A 25,495-nucleotide genomic window follows, 5' to 3' on the forward strand; every position below is an offset into this window, starting at 1 on the left:
GGTCAAATTAAAAAAAAGAAAGAAAAAAAAGCTTTTCATGTTTCTAAAATTGCATTTTTCTGTTTCTATAACTAATACCCATGATTGATTGTGAGTTTTTTGATAAAGAAGTCAGTCGGTGTTCAACAAATAGTAAATGAATAAACAAAGAAATGTATGCTATCACATTTTACATTGTAATTTTTAGTAGACATATAATAAGGATGCATACTTTGGGGGTATATTTTCAATATATTTACGCAAAATGTAATGATCAAATCATGAAATAAACAAACCCACTGTCTCACATGTTTATTACTAACTTGCATTTTGAACATTCTAGATCCTCATCCAGCTATTTTGAAGTATACATTAGTTACTGTGCTGGAGTACTCTGTAACTTATGCCCCTTATTTACTTACATTCTTGCATGCGTTCACCAACTTCTGGCCTTCTCCATACACTCTCCCTTCCCTACTCCTCCTATCTACCTTTGCACTCTCTGCTTCGCTGTAGTAGGATCTTTTAGCTTCCAGTAATGGGTAAGACTGTGTGGTGCTGGTCTTTCAGTGCCTGGTTTATTTCACTTAGCATTATTTCCTCCTGGTTTTACCATGCTACCGCCAATGACAAGGTTTCCTTTTTTATATATGAATAATAGTAATTGCATATATATACCACATTTTCCTTATCCATTTATCAGCTGTTGGGCACTTAGGTTGATTCAATATCTTAGCTATTGTGAATAATGCTGCAATAAACGTGGGATGACAAAAGCCTTTTTTTCCACACTGATTTCCTTTCTGGGGAGACTATATCCACTAGTGGGATCATTGGATCATGCAGTATTTCTTTTTTTTTTTTTTTTTTTTGAGGACTCATCATGCTGTTTTCCACAGTGGCTGTACAAACCTTTATTTCCAACATCAGTGCGTGAGAGTTCTCCTATTTCTAAAACCTTGCCAGAACTTGTTATTCTTTGTTTTTTATTTATTTATTTTGTGTGTGTGTGTGTGTGTTTTGTTAATAATCATTTATTCTAACTGCAGTGATATGATACCTCATTGTGGTTTTATAGTTTTTCTTGCACAGATAGTTCACCTCCTGGTTAAATTGATTCTTGGGTATTTTATCTTACGTTTATGTGGCTATTGTAAATGGTACTGCTTTCTTGAAATCTTTGGTAATTATTATTATATAGAAATGCTAATTTTCATATGATGCCTTTGTATCTTGCACTTTTAGTAAATTCATTTATCAGTTCCCAGAGTTTTGTTAGTGGATATTTTGCTAATTGGTTCTATCTTGGGGATCCTCTTGAGATTTAAGTAAAGACATTGACTGGGGCTGCAGTCATCTGAAAGATTCAAAGAGGTAGTGGGCAGGACCAGCAGATGGCATAATCATTACATCTCTGGACTCCCACAGAGTGAACTGTTGTTAAAATTCCAGACCTGGAGAGCTGGCAGGTGGTGTGGTGGTTAGGGCCACTGGACTCTCATATGGCTGACCGTGGTTTGAGTCCCAGACCTGGTGGCTTGCTTTCTTCGGGACCAGCAGTTAGTGTAATGGCTATGTCACTGGACTCCCATGTATAGTCAACCACAGTTCGCGTCCCAGACCCGGTGGCTTAAAACTCACGCCGGGCACATGTGTGTGTGTGCCGAAGATCCCGAGAGGAGAATGGAGGAGAAGGGATTGTGGCATGGCCATCCCCCGGTGGCTGATTTCTTGCTTTCTGTCTCTCTGTCTCTCTCCGTCTGTCTGGCGAGCACACATGCCCTATAGCAAAAACCTATAAAACAAAACAAAACGAAAACCAGAATACCAGACCTGGAGACTTAAAACTCACACCAGGCATGTGTGCACACTTACTCAAGATTCTGAGAGGAAAATGGAGGAGAAGGGATTGTGGCTTGGCTATTCCCCCAGGTGGTGATTTCTCTCTGTCTCTCTGGAGAGCTCAAATGCCCTATAGCAAAAATCTCTAAAAAAAAAAAAAAAAAAAGAGTTCATGAGTCTTTCGGCATGATGTCTCACTCACATATCTAAGTTGATGCTCCAATATGGCAGGGGGGTTTTCCTCAGATAGATGATCTAAGAGAGAGAAAAGCAGAAGCTACAATGCTCTTATGTCCTATGTTTAGAAATTTCACACTATCATTCCTGCAGAATCCTTTTGGCACAAATCAACTCTATTTCATGTTGGAAAGACTATACAAGGATGTGAATCCCAGGGAGCAAAGATCATTGTGGGCCATTTTGGAGCCTGTCTACCACATCTTTCATTCTCAGATAATTATATTGCCATGTTATATGTCTTTAAATGGTCAGATAGAGGGAGTGTCATGAAATACTATAGTAGACAAATAGATATTGTAATTACAAAAAGCACAAATAGAAAGATCCTGTGGTAGAATGATTGACATTATGAAGGTACTAGCTAGGAAATTAAAAATTCATCAATGAGGTTGATATTTTTAAAAATTATTATTTCAGAGCTTGAAATTGAAAGAGAAAGTATATAAAGCCTTCAAATAAGAAGTCCAAATGCTATTTGCTAATTAAAAATTAAATGATCAACTCTAGAACTAAAAGAATGTAAGTTTAAGGACTTGGTATAATTATAACATAAAACCTGTACTTGATACTAATCTTTGGTTTGGCAGAGCACATTCACTTATATTACAAATTGTATTCCTTTTTTACAATTTTGCAAGTTTTAATCTGCCAATTTTGTGTTGATTTTATACAGGAAAATATATTTGCTTCAATAAGATTTTCAAAATATAATCGTGTGCTTTTAATGCTAATTTTCACTGATATAAATGAAACTCTTACTAGAAATTAATGCTATTATCATAATGGTCCTATTTTATCACCAAAGGGACAGTGCATTTGCAGGAGAGAACGAGAGAGAGAAATAAAGCACTCCTCAGTGAAGAGTAGTCTCGTCACAATCCTTTTTTCATCCTTCCTGTCAGGATTTTGGGCACATAGGCACATGCACCTGGAATGATTTTCAAGCTGCCACAGCTGAGATTCAGAGTGCATTCAGCCATGTGTGGATATGCTCCACCACAAACCATGCTATGGGGCTGGCCTATTGTGGGATGAATTTTTTACACTGTGTAATTATCTTTGAAATATGCTAATATGTTAAAAATGAAGTCGAGATAGAAGAAGGTATACTGGAAATAATTTCTAAGGCTAAAGAGTCAGAGAAGCTGAACTTGGGTGTGTAAAAAAATGGAATTAAAGTACAAGTCTATTTTGGTGCAAGAGAAATTTGAAATTCATGCATAAGTTTTTTCATAATACACATTTTTCATGAATTTTTGAAGACTTGTTTTCTTCTCTCTTATTTTGTGAAATGAGAATAGCACCTTGCTTTCTATTCTGCAAAATTTGTGATGCTAACTCTTATTAAATAAAACAAACTTTAGAACACCAACTAAATTGGAAGAAATATCTTACCTATGCTTCATTTCTTACTAAATATAACATCCAAAAAATACTCAAACAACACTGTGGTATATTTTTCTGAGTTTTACTGGAGTAGCCAAACCCCTCTGATCAGTATAGACCAGTGAAGTATTATATGGATTATGTGTTCTTGACCATCTAGACTGGTTAAGCAGTCTAGATGGGTTGTTGCAATGCTTCTGGAGCAGAGTGGAAAGTCAGCGGAGCAGAAATCTAAATCTGGAAAGGCTAGTGGACAAAGAAGAGGGGAGATAGGGACAAACTGTAACTGACAAAGTCAAATTGGAACCCTCGTTTGTCTCTCACCACCTCATATTACGATGATGTGGTTGAGGTGCAGGATACGTTGGTGCCTTGAAACATAAAACTACACACACATTTTGTCAGGATTTGGAGAGGCTGAAGGAGACTGCCCTGTGGGAGGTGGAGGGATGCTCCAGCTGTTGTCACACATCAGCAGGACAACCAGAATATCTATATCATGTGCATGAGCTACAAAAACACCTGCCCTACACCAACCTGCAGGAAATAAGCAATGGCTTCATTATCACTTCATTTTTGCCTTTCAAAGCTTGCACAACATTCTCTTATGCTTAACTGTTATGGGGAACATACATATAAAAGAATTCTGAGGAATGTAGTTTCAGCTTACAGATTCGACAGTATACAAAGGTGCTACAAAGGACAACTACATCATTTATCATCCAAAACAGGATATTTGGGAGTGAAACAGACAATAGGCACCAATTCAAAAATACGATTTCACCCTGAATTTTTCATATTGCCCTTAGTTCTCTCCTGGAGGATGAGTGCTTTCAGAAACCCCAATAGCACAGAACGAGGTTGTTTTCTTAGGAATTGAGGCTAGTGGGTCACAAGGGCACTAAAGGTCTTATCATCTTCAAGTGTCTGTAGACTCTGCCAAGAAATCCTTCCTGAATATGGATGGGTGTCTGGTAATTCATAACTCTTCAAGACCAGAATGTATGGACTTTGGTTAAAATTCCTTTAACTTCTTTTGCCTTATTGAGAAGAGACCACTTTCTCTCTGAACAAATAGGAATGCAAACAAAGAGAATTTCTAAAGAAAAGACTACAGACTAAGGCATTTGTGGATGTTAATGATTTTTCCTTTAGGACAGAATATACAGGAATAGATTGTAGTAACTCCCAACTTTTCTTGCCTAAGAACAAGGGTCATGATTTATTAGTATCTTTATCCATAAGAGGTAAAACTCTTCATATGTTTGAACCAAGATGTCTCAAAGCACATTTGGTGATTTTTTTGCAAGCGTTCTAAAAAACATATTTATTTCAGAGTAATTTGTTAAGAATTAGATAAAATAATCTATGTAAAACATACCTGTATGGCACATAGAAAGCACTCCTTAAATGTAACTTGAATTTGAATCTTATTACCAGGAAGTCAGATCAGTAATCTGCACAGAGAGCCAGCAAGGACATGATGGTAGGAAGCATCAATTTCTTATGAAAGTCTTGCAGACATCTCCTGATGTGCCTTTTAAATAGATTTTCTAATGAGGTGTGCCATTTATCTACTGCTCTTGGAAATTAATTTCCCAGATTTTTTTTCCTTGTCTTGGCACTTAGCCCAGTTAAGCAGGTGCACTGTTTGTCAGGCTGTAAGTTTAGCAGAGTAAAAAACATCATTTAGGGAAGGCCCAAAGTCAGCCAGAAAGTACAAATTTAACATTTTACAATACATATGTATGTATGTATATATATGTATATAGAGAGGTGTGTGCGTGTGTCTGTATATAGATGAATATGTTATTTAATTTTAGGAGACTTGGAAGCCTGAGATACTAAATGCAACATTTTAGACTTTATCAGCTCTTGTATGTACTGAGTTTTTAAAAATTGTTGACATTTTGTTTGGTTCTTAGTCTGATTCAGGTCTTATCTCAAATCCCACATTTTCTGTTCAGTGTCCCAGGCCTATTGGGTCCCCTTGGTCACTACACCTAAAAAGATGAATTTCATTACCCAACTCCAGTCTGTTTATGAGCTTTTCAAGGAAGCAGAGAGTGCTGTAGTCCAATGATTCCAAGGTCCTAAAAAAAGTACATTGATCCTTCATGAAATGAGAAAAAGATAAAGAAAACTGTATTCATTTTAAAAGAGTACTTTTAATTCTTAGATTATACTGTTCCTACATTTTTGGTTTTAAAAAATTCTCCTTTAAAATTTTGGTAAAACTAGGTATTTTTTACCATTGTGTGAAAATACACACACACACACACACACACATATATATATATGCATTTCAAAACAAAATTTGGCAATTATGTGGTGAAACCTTCAGAAATCAGTGTTCTATACCCTCATTTTAACCTTGGTAAATGAGAGCTTATATTGGGATTTATAAATATATCCATACAGATGAATATAATTATACACCATAACAAATGTTAATATCCCACTTTTCGAAAGATCAGCTATTGCACATCTTTTAGTGCTGTGCTTAAATTCACTTCCTTTGAAAAATCTTTTCTGAATCGCAAATGAAAATGAATTCACTGTATCATAATTTCTAATTATATTATTTACCCTTTGCTCTTAGGACTTATTACAAGCTATACATACTTAATTAGATGTGATTATTATTAAAATATCTGTCTTCTCCACTGGTCTGTTATGTTTGTAAGGAAAATGGTTTTATCTGTTTCAGTTACTTGATTTTTCCCATGCTTTGAAATGTTCAAGCACAAAGTATAAACTCAATACATATCTGAGTGAATATTGAGGTGAAAAAATGAATGAATACATAAGTAAATAAAAAAAGGTGATAGGGTTTTTTGGTATACTCTGAATATTCTTTAATGAGCATAGTATTACTTTATAAAGTATTAGTTTATAATGATACTGATAATGCTAGGATTCACATTTAAAATATAATTTTTTAAATTGTATCTCCCTGATAGAACTGTAAACATTTCCAAGGTAAGGATTATCTTATTCAGACTAATATTCCCATTGCCCTATTTGCTGGTTAACACATACTACTTAATAAAATTTGTATATTCTCAACAGAAGTTGTTTGCCTATGTGTTTAGTATACATAGTAAGCAAGCAAACAAAGCAATGGAGTGATAACAACAAAAGGATACACAGACTTCAAGACCAGAAATGTAGAGGTGGAATGCAGGCCTTGGAGTCTAGAATACTGGGTTAAAATCCTGACTCCACCAGTTGAACAGCTGTGTAATCTTGGCCAAATTGCTTCCCTGTGTCTCAGTTTCATCCTCTGTAGGTCACAGCAGTCCCTGCTTCATACGGTGGCTGTAAGCATTCAATGACTTAATATCAATTCATCCCAAGCACTTGAAACTTCGAGTAGTGCATAGTAATCATTAGAGCATTAACCTTCATAGCATTAAGCATATTTTCAGTGTTTCAGAAAGATGGAGCTGTTCCATGGCACAGTGATAATACACTGTCAGAAGATTCTGTTCCCCACATGGTGACTGCAGTTCAAGTCCCCTGCCTGTTTAGCCTAAAACATGCTGATCGTGCACACGAGTAATCAAGATTCGATAAACTGCACAATGAGAAGAAAGGGAGTGTGTTGTGACCAGATTCTGCAGTGGGTGCTCCTTTCTCTCTCTTTCATGCTCATGTGCATGCAGGTGCACTGAATTATGAAAAAAGAAAAAAGGGGAACCAGCAGTTAGCGTAATGGCTATGTTGCTGGACTCCCACACAGTCAACCGCAGTTCACGTCTTGGACCTGGTGGCTTAAAACTCACGCCAGGCGCGTGTGTGTGCGTGCCCAAGATCCTGAGAGGAGAATGGAGGAGAAGGGATTGCGGCGTGGCCATCCCCCCTGGGGGGCGATTTCTCGCTTTCTGTCTCTATGTCTCTCTCTCTGTCTGTCTGGCGAGTGCACGCGCCCTATAGCGAAAACCTCTCCAAAAAAAAAAAAGAGAAAGAAAAGAAAAAAGGATGTAAATAGGCATATTTTAAAAACATGAGTTGACTATATGAGTTCTAATTTTTAAAAATCATGTAAATAAGCATAAATTTTACCTGCCACACAACAATTCAGTGATGAAGGTGTTCTGTTTTATGTTAAGAAAGTGTTCCAACAATTCTACAATAGTTACCTTGTATGATATAGTAAGCGCATAACTGATGGTATTTCATGCAATTTGATATGGTGAGAATTTTAAAATGATTTCCTCAACTAACTTAAGCAATAGGATAGCTAAAGAGAGTATAGATCTGGTCAAGAGTTCCCAAAACTAAATCTTGACTAACTTGATGAGATAGATGTTTATTAAATATTTTGTCAGGATATGCTAATTGTTGTATTAATTTTAAATCTAATATGTATCTTCTTCATTGGTCTGTTAAATTTACAAAATAGTGATCCACATAAGTCACTGAATTGAAATACTGTGATATTTTGACTGTTCTTATGCTACCAGCAAATTCATTCTACTGAATGTTAGCTTGGAAATAAGTCTTTAGAAATCTATAAACCTATAGAAAATTTGTTTTCCCTTTTTTAAATTATATGCATAGCATTCAAATTTTGTGTTCATTTAACAGGTATTTTGCAATGAGCGTGTAGATTCTTGATATGGATGGGTCAAAGAAGTCGAAAGTTGTCTGTGATTTTGTTTTGGAACATAAAATGCCCTTTATTTGACACAGGTCTAGCTCCAGTTAGTTGGACATATTCCAAGTTTAAACATCTGCAACGCAATTTTGCCCGTGAAAATTGGTTGATTGGGGTCATATTGAGAAAGAGAGGTGAAGTGTACATATATTTGCATTTGGTAATGTTCCATATTACATTAAAAAGTAACAGTACATCAACAGCAAAGTGAAACCTAAAAACGTTGTCATGAAGCTATTCGATATTGAAATAACTGCACACTTTTAACTGAGAAGTCTTGTTTAATTTCATTAAGTTCCACACAAGTGCACATTTCTAAACTACTGAAGTAAGTTAATAGTAAAGATGAGTATGAGAAAATTTCAATTGAGAAAGTTTTAGAAAGCAGAGAGAAAATGCCCATGCCTCAGATATTGAAAGGCAAGGATTGGAGCTGTGCTATAACTATTCAAATGTAGATTAGGAAAGTGATAGTCATTTCCTTCTTCAGTCAATAAAACAATTAGCTCACCAACTGCTTTTACTTCAGGATCCTAGTTTTCCTTTGGTTTAAAAGCATCTAAATATCCAACATCTGCAAGTACTTTATTTTTCCAAAGTTGCAAATCAAATGGATTTTATCTTTTAAAATCTGATGTACTTCAGGAACTTTGTCTCTCGTATTTTATTTCTTCAATTTTTTGGATGATTTTCACTCTTTTGGTCTGTTTGGGCTGCTAAAACAAAATACCATAAACTGGTTGGATTACATACAACAGAAATGTATTTCTCACAATTCTGGGGGCTGAGAAATTCAAAATCAAGGTATTGGCAGATTCGATGAATGACGAGGGCTTGTTTTCTACAACAGCTCAGGGAAGGAGCCTTCTTGCTGTGTTTTTGTGTGGTAGAAGAGATGATTGAGCTCCCTCTGGCCTCTTTTGTAAGGATACTAACCCTGTTTCTGAGAGTTCCCCACAGATGACCCAGTCACTCCCTTAAGTCTTCTCCAAATACCATCACCTTTGACGTTAGAATTTCAAAATACAAATTTTGCGGAAATGTGAAGTTTAATAGCATAGATCTCACTATTAGACGGAGAAAAACTGGTCGTTGTAATGTAATATGCCTAGTACCCAGAAGTTAGGGGGAAACATATACAAAGAAAAAGAGGAAGAGAAATAGACTAGAAATGGTGATGGTGATGATGAGAGACAGGGGCGACACTAATGGAAAAGGAAAGGGAGAGAGGGAGTCAATGGTCTAGAAAAACTTATCTACCTGGAAAGTACATCATTTGAAGAAGAATGCTTCTTAAAAAGGTTTATTACTTTTTAGGATATGTGTGTATCTGGGTGTATATGAGGGAAAAGTGCATCAAGAAAGTATGTTTAAAATGTTTCTATATTGTGTCATCTTTCTCCTATCTTCAAAATCTCCTTCTCAACATGCTTACGTGTTTTCTAACTTGGAAAAACAAATTTCTCTCACCTCCCTCTGTGCCTACTTATTAGCGAAAGCTGCTTTAGTTCTGTTCCTCTAGCCAAGCCCCTCTATTGTGACATGATATTACACTAGTCATTCACTCTACTGAACCATCTCAAATTTCAATTTAAAAATTGCTATTGGTCCTATGCACTCATGAGTGAGAGAGTGAGAAAGAGAAATCCTTCCCTCCCATTGAGACCACTGTGCTGCAATCTATTCTCCTCGACATTTTGGGCACACATGCACATGGCGTGTTTTTCAAGTCATCAGTTCTGGGATTCGAACTACACTGTCAGTCATGTGATATCCAGCTGTCTTAACCATCATGTCACCAGCTGACCCTTGAATATCACTTATGACCAAATGTAGTGGATATTTACATCATTATTTTGGTTAAGCCTTCAGTGTTGGAACTGTTGACCATCACTCTGTCTTAAAGCCTGATCCTCTTATAAATGTTCTAACTCTCTTACTGGCATGATTAACTTCATGTCTGTGAGACAGTATCACCTCGCTCCATTGCTTTAGCTGTGATAACTTTGCACTACCTACACAAGTGATGAGTAAGCTGCCAACACATTAGGCCATAATTAGCCTGCTTGTATTTAATGTATGGCTCACAATCTAATATCAAGATCAATACTTCTTTAATATGGACAGATACTAAGAGGCTAAAGACTGGGATACAGTTCTAAAGAATTAAAGCATGCAAGATAAGTTTAAAAATACAAGGAACTTCAGTAAGTTCATGGAAAAATTAACATACAAGTTTATTTTGGTGCAAAAAAATTTGATATCCATGTATAAATTGTTTTTCATACTACAGATTTTCCTTGAGCTTTTTGAAAACCCTCTCATATGTACTTTCCCACCATAAAAGTAAGTAGTTATTTTCATTTTAAAGAAAGAGATCAGCTCATACATAAATAATTTAATTTTTTCCTTAATTGATCAATTTGCCAAGAAGTTCACTTACTACTGACCTCCACATCTAATGACTTCCAAGCCCACATCCTATTTTTTTTTTTTTTTTGAGAGGTTTTCACTATAGGGCACGTGCGCTCGCCAGACAGACAGAGAGAGACATAAAGACAGAAAGCAAGAAATCACCCCCCAGGGGGATGGTCATGCTGCAATCCCTTCTCCTCCATTCTCCTCTCGGAATCTTGGGGACACACGCACACGCGCCCGGTGTAAGTTTTAAGCCACCGGGTCTGGTACATGAACCGTGGTCGACTACGTGGGAGTCCAGCGACATAGCCATTACGCAACTGCTGGTTCCCCCAAGTCCACATCTTTAACTGAAATCTCTCTCCAGTTTTTCTAATTGCATAAAGATATTCAGTTGAAACGTCAAACCTCACAACTCATAACTGAACTAATTATATTTCTTTCTAGGCCCGTTTCCAACATTTTAAAACTGAATACTTTCTTTCTTTTGTCTACTGTAAAAGAAAGAAAACTGTGATAGGCATGCTTAACACGAGATCTATCTTCTTAGCAATATGTTTTTTACTGTGTAATATGGTATTGTTAACTATAGGTACAAAGTTATACAGCCAATCTCCAGAACTTAATTCATCTTGCTTAACTAAAAGTTTGCCCCATGGTTAGTAATTCCTTATTTCCTCATTTCCCCAGGCCCTTGCAACCATCATTCCACTGACGTCCAATGAATTTGACTGTTTTAAATCTCTCATATAAGTGGACTCATGCAGTATTTTATTTTCTGTATTTATTTTTTTGTCAGAAACATGGGAATCCTTGTGAGCATTCTTACTTTACTATCTATGAATATTTGGTGATCAGTAAAACTTTATTCTACTTCATAAACACCTCATGATTCTGTTCTGTACTCTCTTATTTCCCGAACCTCTGACTTAGTTTTCCCAAGATTGTGACAATAGCCACATCTTTTCGTTTTTCTTTAGTTTTGTCTCTGCTTCTTTTCTCATTCTGGGGCCAAGATTACCACAAATTACAAATCTTAATTTATTATTCCCCAATTTGAAAGTCTAAATTTCTTCTCATAAGTTGGGATGTATATGTGAAATTATGAGTGGATGAACCAGTCAACAAAATGAGGGAGCTGCAAAGCGAGGATGAGAGCAGCATAGAGTGAGACTAGGATGGCAGTAGGAGTTTTCTTAGTACACGCATTATATAGTTTTGACTTAGGGACATTGTAAATATTTTTGATAATTCCAAAAGCTCCTGAAGAGGAAAATAAAACTAAAATAAATAAACCTAAATCAATATCAATATTTTGGCATAGTCAGAGAAAGTTACTTTAAATGACTTTGAAATATACAGTTCTGGAGGCCATCAGGTGGTTGAGGAGCTGGACTCCTACATGGCTGATCACAGCAGGACTCCTGGACCTAGTGGCTTCCTTACTGGCTCCCTCTCTCCCCCTTGTCTCTCTCTGAGGAGAGCATGTACCTGATAACAAACTTAAATTAAAAATAAATAAATGAAAGAAAGAAGTAAATAAAAAAGAAATGCATTATTCTGACACTCTGTCCTTAGTGTGGCTAGCTCTGAGCACTCCCTCTCCTCCCCTTCCACCCAAAAAAAAAAAAAAAAGAAAAAGAAAAAAGGAAGAAAGAGAAGTATATCTAAAAGTACATATTTTGTTTTTATTGTTAGTAGTAATATGGGCATGGTTTTATTTCAAGTTGTTATTGGTATACTGTAGAAAAGGGAAGTAATTAATAAAACAGATATTTAAAATAAAGATTTAGACAGGAAGTAAAAGAGATATAAATATAAAAGCAAACAGGTTGAGCATAAATCTTGTTTTCTTAGATTTTTTTGAGAAATAGTTGTGTAAACATGATTTTTTGAAATTTCAGATTTTCTTATTCTATCTATGCAGAAAGTTTAGAAGCAATGACAATCCAACACAATGAACATTGCTACTGACCAAGTTTTAGTCTCAGAGTACTATTTCCCAATAAAAAGAACCGGATTCCTTCAAGAAGTGACTGATTCTAGGCTTGGACAAGAAAGATTCAAAATTCATTTTGGACACTTTTTTTGTGCTCCAATCAGTAACTAACAGATCCGGACAGAATAGACATACATGTTGATGTATTTAAGGAGCTGGGATTAAGAATTTTTGTGTATAGGATCTGCTATCAAATATTTAGTAAACCTGAATAAGGAAAAGACATATGTGGAGGAAGGAGAAAAATAACAAAATTGGCAACGCTTGATACTTATGAAGCTAGGGGTGTTGGATTTGTACCGTGCCACACTCACTAAGATAGAACTACACTTTCAGTGTCTTCCCTGTATGCTTCCAAGTTAGTGTGATTAAGGGAAATCATTATGTGCCAGGTTTGGAATGTAAAAGGTGTGCAGGGCCATCTTCTTTTCGTGCTTAGGAGGTCATTACAAGGGACTGGTGCACTTGTGCACACACGTTGTAACTGATCTCTTGACATTCTCGTTGCTATGAGACAAACTGTGCCTGCTGTAATGCCAGCTCCTACCAGGTCCTCCTTTAGCTTCTTCCATTTCTGGCCCAGGTGCATATTTAGCTCCATGAAGAATGGTAATAACTTTTCCTGACATTCACTACCAACACTGAAAATGAATGTTTGAGATGATAGGACTGATGCACGTTTCAGTTAGTTCTCATGAATTTTAGCTTCTCTCAAGTGGCTTAGTGGTAAGAAAGTCAGATCCTGTGTGGCCTACTGTGGTTTGAATCCCAAGCCTGAGGTCTGAAAAAAATTATGGGCATGTATGTGTGCATGCCCAAATCTCTATATGTTGGAGAAATGGAGAAGGGATTACAATGTGATCATGCTCCATTGGGGGGTCTCTCTCTTTCTCTCTCTCTTTCTCTCTCTTTGTCATGAGCACATGCCTCTTCCAGCAATGAAAAACAAACAAACAAAAAAACCCAAAATACTGCCTCCCTCTATGTTTATTTTTTCTTGCCAAGTACTTCTGCCTTCAGGTCCTTTACCTCAGCAGTAAAAACTCTTACAGACTTTTAGCAATTGCATGAAGTCAAGATAAATTTCTTTTTTCTATCATTACTTTTGATTCTGCTTCTCTGTCAAACCCTTAAAGATTTTCTGGGAGAAACGGAGATTCTCTGTAATATTCTCTTTACTTTTTTCTATATTGGAAATCATTGTGTACCAGGCTTGGAATGTACAAAGCAAGCAGGGCCATGTTTTTTCTATGCTTAGGAGGTCATTGCATCTCTTGTTTTGGCTTTACTTTCAATTTGAAATGAAACAGAGAATAAGAGAAAAAAAAGTCATGACAGAAAAAAAGGTGTTTAACTTTAAGAGGCTGAAAGCCCCTAGACTGTGGTGATAAAAATTAAGGAGGTCAGTTCTAACAGCATTGATTTCAACTGAGCATGCTCCAGAAAAATGGTTTAACCTATTACAAATGGTTGGGAAGTTAGTTCAGCCTAGACTTAAAAAGCTGTAAGTACATTGTCTTGAGTAAACATCAATTCGAAGAAGACACTGAATTTCATAGTGAATGTGAAAGCACAGGGGTTTTTTTGTTTTGTTTTGTTTTGTTTTTACTTCTTATATGACTGCATCTAGTATTGTCAGGGCTGAAAACTCCAGAGCCCAAAGGCTCAGAGGGCCATTAAGTTCACTGTGAGTGCTTTCTGTTTCAAATGTGTTCTGCTTAAAAATAGATTAAATTATCAACTCTACCTTACATCCTTAGGAAATTGTTTAGTATTATAAATGATGTCAAACCTTTAGCCCAAACTGTTTCATAAGCATTTATATCCTCTCAGCTACATTTCTGAGCATAAGAACCTATTAACTCAGTGAAAACAACCATTACTTTATGCATAAACTGACACAACATTCCCAGTTTTAAAAATCTTTTTTTCTTTTCCTTATCTGTATCTTTCACTTTTAAGAGGTGTGGTGGGAATGAGGAAACAGCTGAAGGTCTCTTTGACACTGGTAAGGTTCTAGGGAAATCTGTACCCTCAAAACAAAGATTAATTAACTTCACAGGAACTCAAGCAAGAATTGTTGTGTAACTCGGGGCATAATTTGCTAACATTTTTTCTTAACTTGATCAAAATTTCCTCAACAGAAGCCAGAACGTTCATACACTTACCTGCAATAAGAGGGAGACACTAGTCACCTAAAATTTTAATTTATTTTTTTAAAAGTTTATTTCTTCCGGGAACCAGCAGTTAGCGTAATGGCTATGTCGCTGGACTTCCACGTAGTCGACCGCGGTTTGTGCCCCGGACCCAGTGGCTTAAAACTCACGCCGGGCGCGTGTGCGTGCGTGCCCAAGATCCCGAGAGGAGAATGGAGGAGAAGGGATTGCGGTGTGACCATCCCCCGTGGGGGGTGATTTCTCGCTTTCTGTCTCTATGTCTCTCTCTGTCTGTCTGGCGAGCTCACGCGCCCTACAGTGAAAATCTCTCAAAAAAAAAAAAAAAGGTTTATTTCTTCCATGAACAAGACAGACACACACACACAGAGGTATATATCTAGAGAAAGCACTCCTAACAGAGTCTTAAAGCCATGATTAACCTCCAGATCTGGCCAGCTCTGAATCACGAGCATGCCTGTCCCCAGCATACTTAGGGAGGTCTCTGGACATGAACCTGGAAGCTTCCCAAGTGAGTCAGCCTCAGAGCGTGTCACATTTTACTGCTACATTGCTATCTAGCCCCCTTTACTTTCTTTAGGTCTAGAAAATGGCTTCTCTATGTTTTGAAACAACTTTCCTCACATCAAAATTAAGATCACCCAGATAACAACGCCTATTATATTCCACTTAGCATATTGTACAGTCGGTAACTACTAAGTGTTTTTTTTAATTATTTTTTACTTACATTTATTCATTATATATATTTATGGTGCACAATATAGTTTTTCAAAGCATGCATATAATTACTAGATTTTATTTTTACTTATACCTACTAATTTTCTTTAGAGTAGAATCTCTTTCTTTTAAGCCAAACTGATATTTGATACTAATTACTACTATGTGCAAGGTACACACATCAACATATATGCACATTTAAAATGTTTCTACTCTAAGTAGCATGTATGACAATTAAAACTCCTTATCCCAGTTTATAATCAATATTTTGATATAAATATTTTCTGGGTGATTAAGAGGGTACATTTGTTGTTTCATGAGTACTAATGAAAACAGTGTTTGGATTTCATAGGCCCAGCCAAAGTTGCCAGTATGGACATCGTGAGTAAGTGATCACAAAGTAATATTTATAGAAGCCTACATTGTGGAGTACTGCCATATGTTTGAGTTATGAAAATTCAATTAAAAGTTACCTAATTGTTGCTAACTCCTCGTTTCTGCTTCATCTACTTTACACCAAGGAGTTTATGCACAATGAGCTTGTATGGGCACCACCAAATGCCATCTGGAGTAGGCCGAGACTCCTGGGCAGCAGGTTCAGAAAATGCTTGGGCCCTCTGTTATCCTACCATCCTGTGGCATGTCTCAGATGGATGCAGTTAGGGAAATTTACAGTCCCCACCCCTTAGATGCTCTTCCCTGTGATTAGGAAAGCACGTGGACAGTGTTAGAGTTGGCGGTAAATCAATTGGTTGTGGGCACCATTCAGTCAGAGTTAGTCACTACGAAATGCCTAAGAATATCCCAGAATACCAGTTCTATAGCACTTCTCGACCTTGGAAGAAGCTGAAATCAAGAACATGCTACCTCCTGAGAGGAGGGGAAGTCACAGATCCTTGCTGGCAAAGTAGAAAGAGCCTGTGGGTCATTCAAAGGACAACCTTGCTATTTCTGCATATTGGCATTTATTAGTTACCAGGTACAGTGCTCTGTGATTTGACTATCATCTCATACAGTACTCCTAACAACTTTATAAAGTAAGCATTCTTATTTTCATTTTACAGTTTAGCAAACTGAAGCACAAGTCATCTTATGCTTTTTCTCACTCTACAATACTCTTTGCCAGAACGGAGTGGATTATAAATTGAAAGATGAAAACGCAGAATTGAGGGATAACAGTTATGGAGCACTGAGATCTTAATTTAGAATAGTGACTTCGAAGGGCAGAGGAATACAAGAATTTTATAGAAACGGCAAAAGTGAATTTTCTCATCATTGCACTGCTATTAGGTGGGGAAGTAATGGGAGAAACGAGGGAAATGCTCACTTGGGTGCAGAAATAGAACCCTCAGTAATTATTAGAAATAATTTAATGCATATTTAAAATTTCAAAATTAAGGCTAAAATCTGTGATGAAAAAAGTATCAAAAATTAAAAAAAAAAAAAAATTAAAAGGACCAGCAGTTAGCGTAATGGCTATGTCGCTGGACTCCCACGTAGTCGACCGCGGTTCACGTCCCGGACCCGGTGGCTTAAACTCACGCTGGGCGTGTGTGCGTGCGTGCCCAAGATCCCAAGAGGAGAATGGAGGAGAAGGGATTGCGACGTGGCCATCCCCAATGGGGGGGTGTTTTCTCGCTTTCTGTGTCTCTGTCTCTCTCTGTCTGGTGAGCGCACACGCCCTATAGCAAAAACCTCTCCAAAAAAAAAAAAAGTGTCAAAAATTTAAATAAAGACACAACCCATCTTACTGGTTTTTCCTTATTCTCTTTATCTAATAGGGCTCAACACAACATTGGGTAGGAAACCCAAACTCAAATGCTCTCTGTCTGAACTCTAAGGGCAAGCTTGTAACCATCATTTGCTGATGTTTCTCAGAACATGGAAGATAAAATAAAGTTAAATATAACTTAAGAAATGTAAGATTCTTGGTGAAAGATAATACTGAAACCATAAATTTGATTCTTTAGGAGGAGAGCCAAGAAATGACTAATTTAATTTCCCTTATATAGTCCCATTTGGAACTTAAGTCTGTATATAGTTTAACTTCAAAAACGAAAGACAAATGCACATCTTATTTAACTTTAAACTTTTCTTGACCTCTCTTGCCTATTTTAGCTCTCTTGGCACTCCTATTAGTGCCAAGAATTCAATTATTGACCACAAGTAGCCTAAAGCAGTTTCCCCTGCATCCAGTGGTGTATTTTTCTGTAAGAATGATAGGATACAATTAGTAACTAGAACACTGAGAACAATTTCTTATCTCATATAACAGAAGTGCTGGAGGTAGAATGATGCCAAGATCAGATAATTTAATGCTTTAACAATGTCATCATGCACTCAATTTTTTTTCATTTTATATCCTTTGTCTTTCTCAGTGAGCCAGCTCCTATTCTCATGATTACAGGATGACTACAACAACTCCAGGCTTTATGTTCCCAAACTATAAAACCTTGTTCGCCTTATGAGAGTGAGACAATCCTTTCCAAGGAGCTACAGTGATATATCAGGAAAGCAGGATGCTCTGTGAGGCTGAACCACATGCGGAAGTCTTGGGTTCATGTCTTGAGGCCTTCCTAATTGTGGCAGGCATAATCATGCCCATCATTCAGGACTGGATGGAGCAGAGAGTGAATTATGTTATCAAGACCCCATGGGGGAGGTGTCTCTGAAGCTTTCCCTTTCTGTTTTTTATAGAAAACAAACAAACAAACATAAAAAAAGAGAAAACTTCTTCCAGAATCTCCCCATCCAAAATTTTACCCTGGCACCAATTTTGAATTCATGTTTGTGTTTATTCAATAGCACATAGCACTATAGTTAAGAATACTCCTCTATAGGACTAACTGCAGGCGTAAAATCTGGCTTCTTCATTTATAGTTACATAATCTTAGGCATTTTATTTAATTTTCCTGTGCCTCAGTGTTTTAAAAAATATATCCTATAAAATGTGATAAAATAATACATCTACTTCATTGGGGTCTGGAAAGGAAAAAGTGAATTAATATAGATGAAGCTCTTAGAAAGGTATCTGGCTACTGTTATATTGATGATGATCCTCACTATTTTGTATGCAGTTAATTCAGGGCAATGTCAGAGGTAAGAAAGTAAAATTACCTGCTACCTCCTAGAATATCTACTAGAAAAAAAGACCTTGATAAAAGTTTAGTTATACTTTTTTTTTTGCATTGATATGGTTTGTATATGATGTCTAAAAGGAGTCAGAATAAACTTTAAGATGCTTTTTTGCTTAAATACATATGTGCTTAGATTTTTAAAGTCGCCCAATAGCTGAAATCAGAAGCTGATCTCAGTTCAGCAAAATTGACTTCATGAAAATAGCCTGATTTGACTATTTTAGAGCCAGGCAGTATGAACAAAGGAATTCTTTGAAAATTCAGGGAAAGAACAGAATTAAAAACTGAAGTTTATTTTAATGCAGAAAATTAAAATTCATGCGTAGTTTTTTCATGATATGCAATTTCCATGAACTTTCTGAAGACCCTTCCTTTTATGTCTGAAAAGTACATGTAGTGCAGTTAAGCATAAGGATAATTAAACTGGTATCTATTTTGTTGAATTTTATTGTTACGTCCCTCAGTTAACACTTAGATGGGAGGAGAATGGGGAAATAGTCTCAATCTATTCTGATCATAAAAATCTCATTTGCAGTATTCTTCCATTAGATGTGAAATATAACAGTGCTAAAAATGCCTTTAATGGTGCCAATACAATCCAGTTCCTTACATATGGTTCTTTTAAAATTCTCAATTGCAATTATAAAATTCCATTTCATTTTCCTCCTGTAAGGTTTAATTTTACCATTCGAACTATCATTTTACGCTCACATGAAACTCTCTGGAATGTGGTAAAATACAGTGCAAGGGATGAAGGAACATTACTGATGAATCACGGACATAGGTTTCCCTGAAAGCAGTATTTTATAACGTGGGGGTCATTGGATGGCCCATGAGCTCCACAAGTCCCCTAGAATTGATCATAACATGAAAAATGTCCTTAGCAATCCTCTCTTAATAATTTTCCCTCTCTTTATGAAATCTTACCTATCATCATAACCCATGAAATATTTGTTTTCTATTTAAACAAACAACAAAAAAATTGCCTATGATCCCTGTCCTCATCTCTGTCATTTACAGTAAAATATACCTACTTTTCCAAATTTTTCCCATCCGATCTTGAATGCACTTCACTGTAAATGTTCTTTGAAGGTCACCAATGATATCCTCATTGTAAAATCTAAAGATCTCTTCTCAATCTTTCTCTTTGACCAATCATCATCAGTTGCCAGTTGACCACCTTATCTCCCTAGAAGCATTTTTCTTTTACTTGTTATCTAGTGCGTTATACTCTCTTGATTCTGTAACTCCTTCCATCTCTCCTTTTCAGAGCCTATCAGCGGTTCCTCTCTACTGACCTGTTTTATCTCTCTACCTTCTAAATGTTTAAATGTTTCTGTGTTCACTTCCTTGGTAATCACATTCAATGTCATAGCTTTGAATATTTTTTATCCTTTTTTAGCCTTCCAAATTTCTACCTTCAAGGAGAACTTCTCTTTTGTTGATAACATTGACTTACACAAATGTCTACTTTTCTATGTATGTGTTTAGCAGTCAAATGAAAAGTCTAAGACTTGACTACTTTTCTTTGCCACTGTTTCAACAAATTCCAATGCTCCCCAATTTCAGTAAATGGCATTTCTACCTTTCAGTTTCTCACACAAAAGCTTGAAATTATCCTTGATTTTTATCATCTAAATACATTCAGAATCTCACCACATTCATATCTCACCACTCATACTCTTATCACCATGCTAGAAATCACCATCATCTTTCATCTTTTTCTTGGATGACTTCACTTGGCCTCTTGCTTGGTCTGTTACATATTTGCCAGTTTGCTACATAGCGTTCTTTCAATCCTCAACAAAGCAAAGCAAAACAAACAAACAGAAAGTTTTGTAAATCAAATCATTTTATTCTGTTACTCAAGCCTCCTGAAGACTTTCTTTCTCGATCAAAGTAAAAGCCTAATTTTGGAATACTTAACCTTTAGATAATATGATACATTGGTATCTTTCTCATCTTTTAGGTTTAGAGAAAGGGGGGGAAATCTCTGAAGAACCAAAATAGTTTTTGAACTGAAAGAAAACAACCCTAAAATTTAATTACAGATTGATGAAAAATCAGTTGCAAGTTACACCATATTTCTAGAGTGATTGCTTCAATCAAATTTTAAAGGCTACTCTTGCCTCTTGGAGCAATTTTCATATAATTAGAAGAACATTTTTGGAATCCCTTATCTGTCTATTGACTCTCATTTTTATCTAATTTCTCATTTGCAAACGTCTTTCAGAGGACTTGAAAAAAGGAATGTTTATAGATTTCGGTTTTCCCAAATTTATTTGTGGAAGTTACTAGAAGCCCAAACACCTTTTTTTTTTTTTTTTCTTTCACTGGGACATCTAACAAGAATAAATCCAATCGAATCTAGTTTGAACTTGATATAATCACTACTTTGACAATTCTAGACTTTTCCTGATAGATCACAAATTATAATAAATGAACCTATCAGTATTAATTTAGCAAAAGCTCCTTTAGTCAACTTGGAAACCTTGCTGTTTGTCTGAAAACTTACAAAGTCATCTTTCCCATGATGCTTTCCAGTACAATATAGGTCAACATTTTTTTTTAAATTTATGAACATCTATAACTTGGGGTTTACTTGCAATTTTAGAACATCAATATACACAATTTTAATTTATTTCTAATTTCCCCTGTGCTGAACTTTTATTTACATTATGAACATTTCAAGGGCAGTTTCTTTCTTAATAATGCCATAGTGTTTGCTACAGGGGTCTCCAATAACTTAAAAAAAGAAAAAAAAACTTGCTATAGGACACTTGCTCTCACCAGAGAGAGATATACATGAGGAGTGGGGGAGAAAGCATCCCTCAGCGAGATGTGGTCATGCCACAATCCCTTCTCCTCCATTTCTCCATCTTGTAGAGATTTGGGGCACCAACACACATACATCTGGTATGTTTTTCAAGTTTCTGGGGCCAGGATTTGAACCAAGTGATTAGTAATATGAGATCCAGCTCCCTAACCATTAGGTCATAGAGCCAGTCCTCTTTTGTCTTTAATGGAATGCACATGCATATCACAGCAACATATAGTTACTATTTCTGAGCAAACAAATTGTAGCCAAGAGATATTTACATTTATGAAATTGATATATCCATTGGATCAAACAACAAAACAGAAAAGAAAGTTTTCCTTTCAGTCTTTGGGGATGATTGCAAAAATTTTCTTTTGTTTTTAATTACTTTTAGCAAGCTCTATTGCCAAGATTGGTTCAGATCCTTTAAAGTTCGTGCATGATACAGTGGAGGAAACCACAGACTGGATTTATGGCTTCTTTTCTTTGTTGTCTGACATCATCTCATCTGAAGGTGATGAAGAAGATGACGATGGAGATGAGGACATTGATAAAGGTACAAGAGCATAGAGACCTCTCTTGCTGTTAGTTTCTATATTAGATATTGTGTTGTATTTTAAGACAGTGGATTGTTTTAGTTTAAGCACAAATGAGCACTAGGGTCAGGGCTAAACCAAAATGAATACCCTTCTGAGTGCTAAAAGTGAATCAATGGGCTGCCAAATGCAGTAAATTGGTCTTTATTTGATTTTCATCTTATAGCTTAATTGTCATTATGGCGATGATGTCAAAATTAAATGTCACGGTTAGAGTAACTTTGTAGTAGAGAGTCTTATTATGCACTACTATAAACCCACAGCAGAAACTCATGTCTATGTGCTTCTTTGGGAAAAAATAGTATCTATTTCTAGAGTTATCTCCAGGGAGATTGAAATAAAAACAGTAAAAGTAAGTTTTACACATGTAAGTCATATTAATAGTCAAAGAGCAAACAGCAATCTTACTAAAAGCACAATCAAAAAGAGAAAATTTATTGAGCCAAATGGAGGTGTAGAATGGAGAGACACATTCTAAATGTCACAACAATTATGCAACTAACCTATGTATTCTCTCATATATATTAATGAGTGAAAGGAAATAGCAAACCAAAATGGCACATAAATTGCCATTGAGTGGGTGTGGAAAGAAGCATTGTGATTCTGTCTTTAAGCTGATGTTTTGTAGGGTCAGTCTTACTCACCAGAAATCATGTATTCAGCCTTTAATACCAAGAAAGCTGATATTATTAGAGCCTCCTCTATGACTTTGCCTGAATTTATATTTCTTTTGGCCCCAGTGAGAAGTCAAGATGAACAATAGAGAGTTGAAATGAACATGATATATGACCTGTAATGTATAATTTGGATCACTGCCACAATTTTATTGAACTCATAAAATGAAACTATCTCAAATGTCCATAAACAAAGTTTATGCCAAAAACTGGAATTTGGGAGGCAGCGTAATATAATCGAATCTAGTTTGAACTTGATATAATCACTACTTTGACAATTCTAGACTTTTCCTGATAGATCACAAATTATAATAAATGAACCTATCAGTATTAATTTAGCAAAAGCTCCTTTAGTCAACTTGGAAACCTTGCTGTTTGTCTGAAAACTTACAAAGTCATCTTTCCCATGATGCTTTCCAGTACAATATAGGTCAACATTTTTTTTTAAATTTATGAACATCTATAACTTTGGGTTTACTTGCAATTTTAGAACATCAATATACACAATTTTAATTTATTTCTAATTTCCCCTGTGCTGAACTTTTATTTACATTATGAACATTTCAAGGGCAGTTTCTTTCTTAATAATGCCATAGTGTTTGCTACAGGGGTCTCCAATAACTTAAAAAAAGAAAAAAAAACTTGCTATAGGACACTTGCTCTCACCAGAGAGAGATATACATGAGGAGTGGGGGAGAAAGCATCCCTCAGCGAGATGTGGTCATGCCACAATCCCTTCTCCTCCATTTCTCCATCTTGTAGAGATTTGGGGCACCAACACACATACATCTGGTATGTTTTTCAAGTTTCTGGGGCCAGGATTTGAACCAAGTGATTAGTAATATGAGATCCAGCTCCCTAACCATTAGGTCATAGAGCCAGTCCTCTTTTGTCTTTAATGGAATGCACATGCATATCACAGCAACATATAGTTACTATTTCTGAGCAAACAAATTGTAGCCAAGAGATATTTACATTTATGAAATTGATATATCCATTGGATCAAACAACAAAACAGAAAAGAAAGTTTTCCTTTCAGTCTTTGGGGATGATTGCAAAAATTTTCTTTTGTTTTTAATTACTTTTAGCAAGCTCTATTGCCAAGATTGGTTCAGATCCTTTAAAGTTCGTGCATGATACAGTGGAGGAAACCACAGACTGGATTTATGGCTTCTTTTCTTTGTTGTCTGACATCATCTCATCTGAAGGTGATGAAGAAGATGACGATGGAGATGAGGACATTGATAAAGGTACAAGAGCATAGAGACCTCTCTTGCTGTTAGTTTCTATATTAGATATTGTGTTGTATTTTAAGACAGTGGATTGTTTTAGTTTAAGCACAAATGAGCACTAGGGTCAGGGCTAAACCAAAATGAATACCCTTCTGAGTGCTAAAAGTGAATCAATGGGCTGCCAAATGCAGTAAATTGGTCTTTATTTGATTTTCATCTTATAGCTTAATTGTCATTATGGCGATGATGTCAAAATTAAATGTCACGGTTAGAGTAACTTTGTAGTAGAGAGTCTTATTATGCACTACTATAAACCCACAGCAGAAACTCATGTCTATGTGCTTCTTTGGGAAAAAATAGTATCTATTTCTAGAGTTATCTCCAGGGAGATTGAAATAAAAACAGTAAAAGTAAGTTTTACACATGTAAGTCATATTAATAGTCAAAGAGCAAACAGCAATCTTACTAAAAGCACAATCAAAAAGAGAAAATTTATTGAGCCAAATGGAGGTGTAGAATGGAGAGACACATTCTAAATGTCACAACAATTATGCAACTAACCTATGTATTCTCTCATATATATTAATGAGTGAAAGGAAATAGCAAACCAAAATGGCACATAAATTGCCATTGAGTGGGTGTGGAAAGAAGCATTGTGATTCTGTCTTTAAGCTGATGTTTTGTAGGGTCAGTCTTACTCACCAGAAATCATGTATTCAGCCTTTAATACCAAGAAAGCTGATATTATTAGAGCCTCCTCTATGACTTTGCCTGAATTTATATTTCTTTTGGCCCCAGTGAGAAGTCAAGATGAACAATAGAGAGTTGAAATGAACATGATATATGACCTGTAATGTATAATTTGGATCACTGCCACAATTTTATTGAACTCATAAAATGAAACTATCTCAAATGTCCATAAACAAAGTTTATGCCAAAAACTGGAATTTGGGAGGCAGCGTAATATAAGGACTGTGATTGTCAAACTACTATTTTTTTAATGCACAAAGAAAATGGAAAATAGTGAAGCCATATTATAATATGCAAAAAGTTTTTCTAACTTACTCTTTTTGTTTTTGTTTAGGAGAAATAGAGGAGCCTCCCTTGATAAAAAAAGGTCGGTTGTTTTCACCTTTGGAAAAAAAATATTTTTTTCATGTTGATTTTTAGCATCATTCAAATTTATTTTACTTGGGTTGTAGTCTTAATTTATTTTTAATCTTGAATTTTCATTTAATAACTTGACCAAGATTTAGCATCAGAGGAAATAATACTCAAATTGTTACAATGAAGCTAATTCCATGACTTTTCAATTGATTATTTAATGGATGCTTGATTCAGTAGATTTGTGCAAATTGGTCCATACACCAGCCAGAGAGAACTGGAATTTGGGGAATGAGGAGATTATTCTATAGCCTTGGATATAGTCCAGATAATAATGATGACACTCATGAAATTTATTCTCGCAATGACCAGATATATTGATTTAAAATTCTTATTTTATTGTCTATATTATTTTTCAATATAGGTGCTGATTGTAAGAGAAAATTGCTGAAATAATCAGGGTCATAGTGATCTTGGAGGCTGAGATCTATCCACTGGTATAGAGTGTCATTCCCA

The 25,495-nt window shown here is 35.9% G+C and overlaps 1 protein-coding gene across 1 annotated transcript in view; it reads left to right on the top strand.

Annotated features, from left to right (window-relative positions):
• Positions 1-25,495, top strand: part of LOC102494318 (triadin) — a 126,929-nt gene that overhangs the window by 48,147 nt on the left and 53,287 nt on the right. Inside the window, exons 3-4 of the mRNA XM_006161620.3 lie at positions 21,768-21,929; positions 24,960-24,992. Of these exons, the coding sequence (XP_006161682.1) occupies positions 21,768-21,929; positions 24,960-24,992 (195 nt within the window). The remainder of the gene's footprint in view (positions 1-21,767; positions 21,930-24,959; positions 24,993-25,495) is intronic.

This window comes from Tupaia chinensis, unplaced genomic scaffold, assembly GCF_000334495.1.
Source record: "Tupaia chinensis unplaced genomic scaffold, TupChi_1.0 Scaffold138683_1, whole genome shotgun sequence".
Classification (NCBI taxonomy): domain Eukaryota; kingdom Metazoa; phylum Chordata; class Mammalia; order Scandentia; family Tupaiidae; genus Tupaia; species Tupaia belangeri.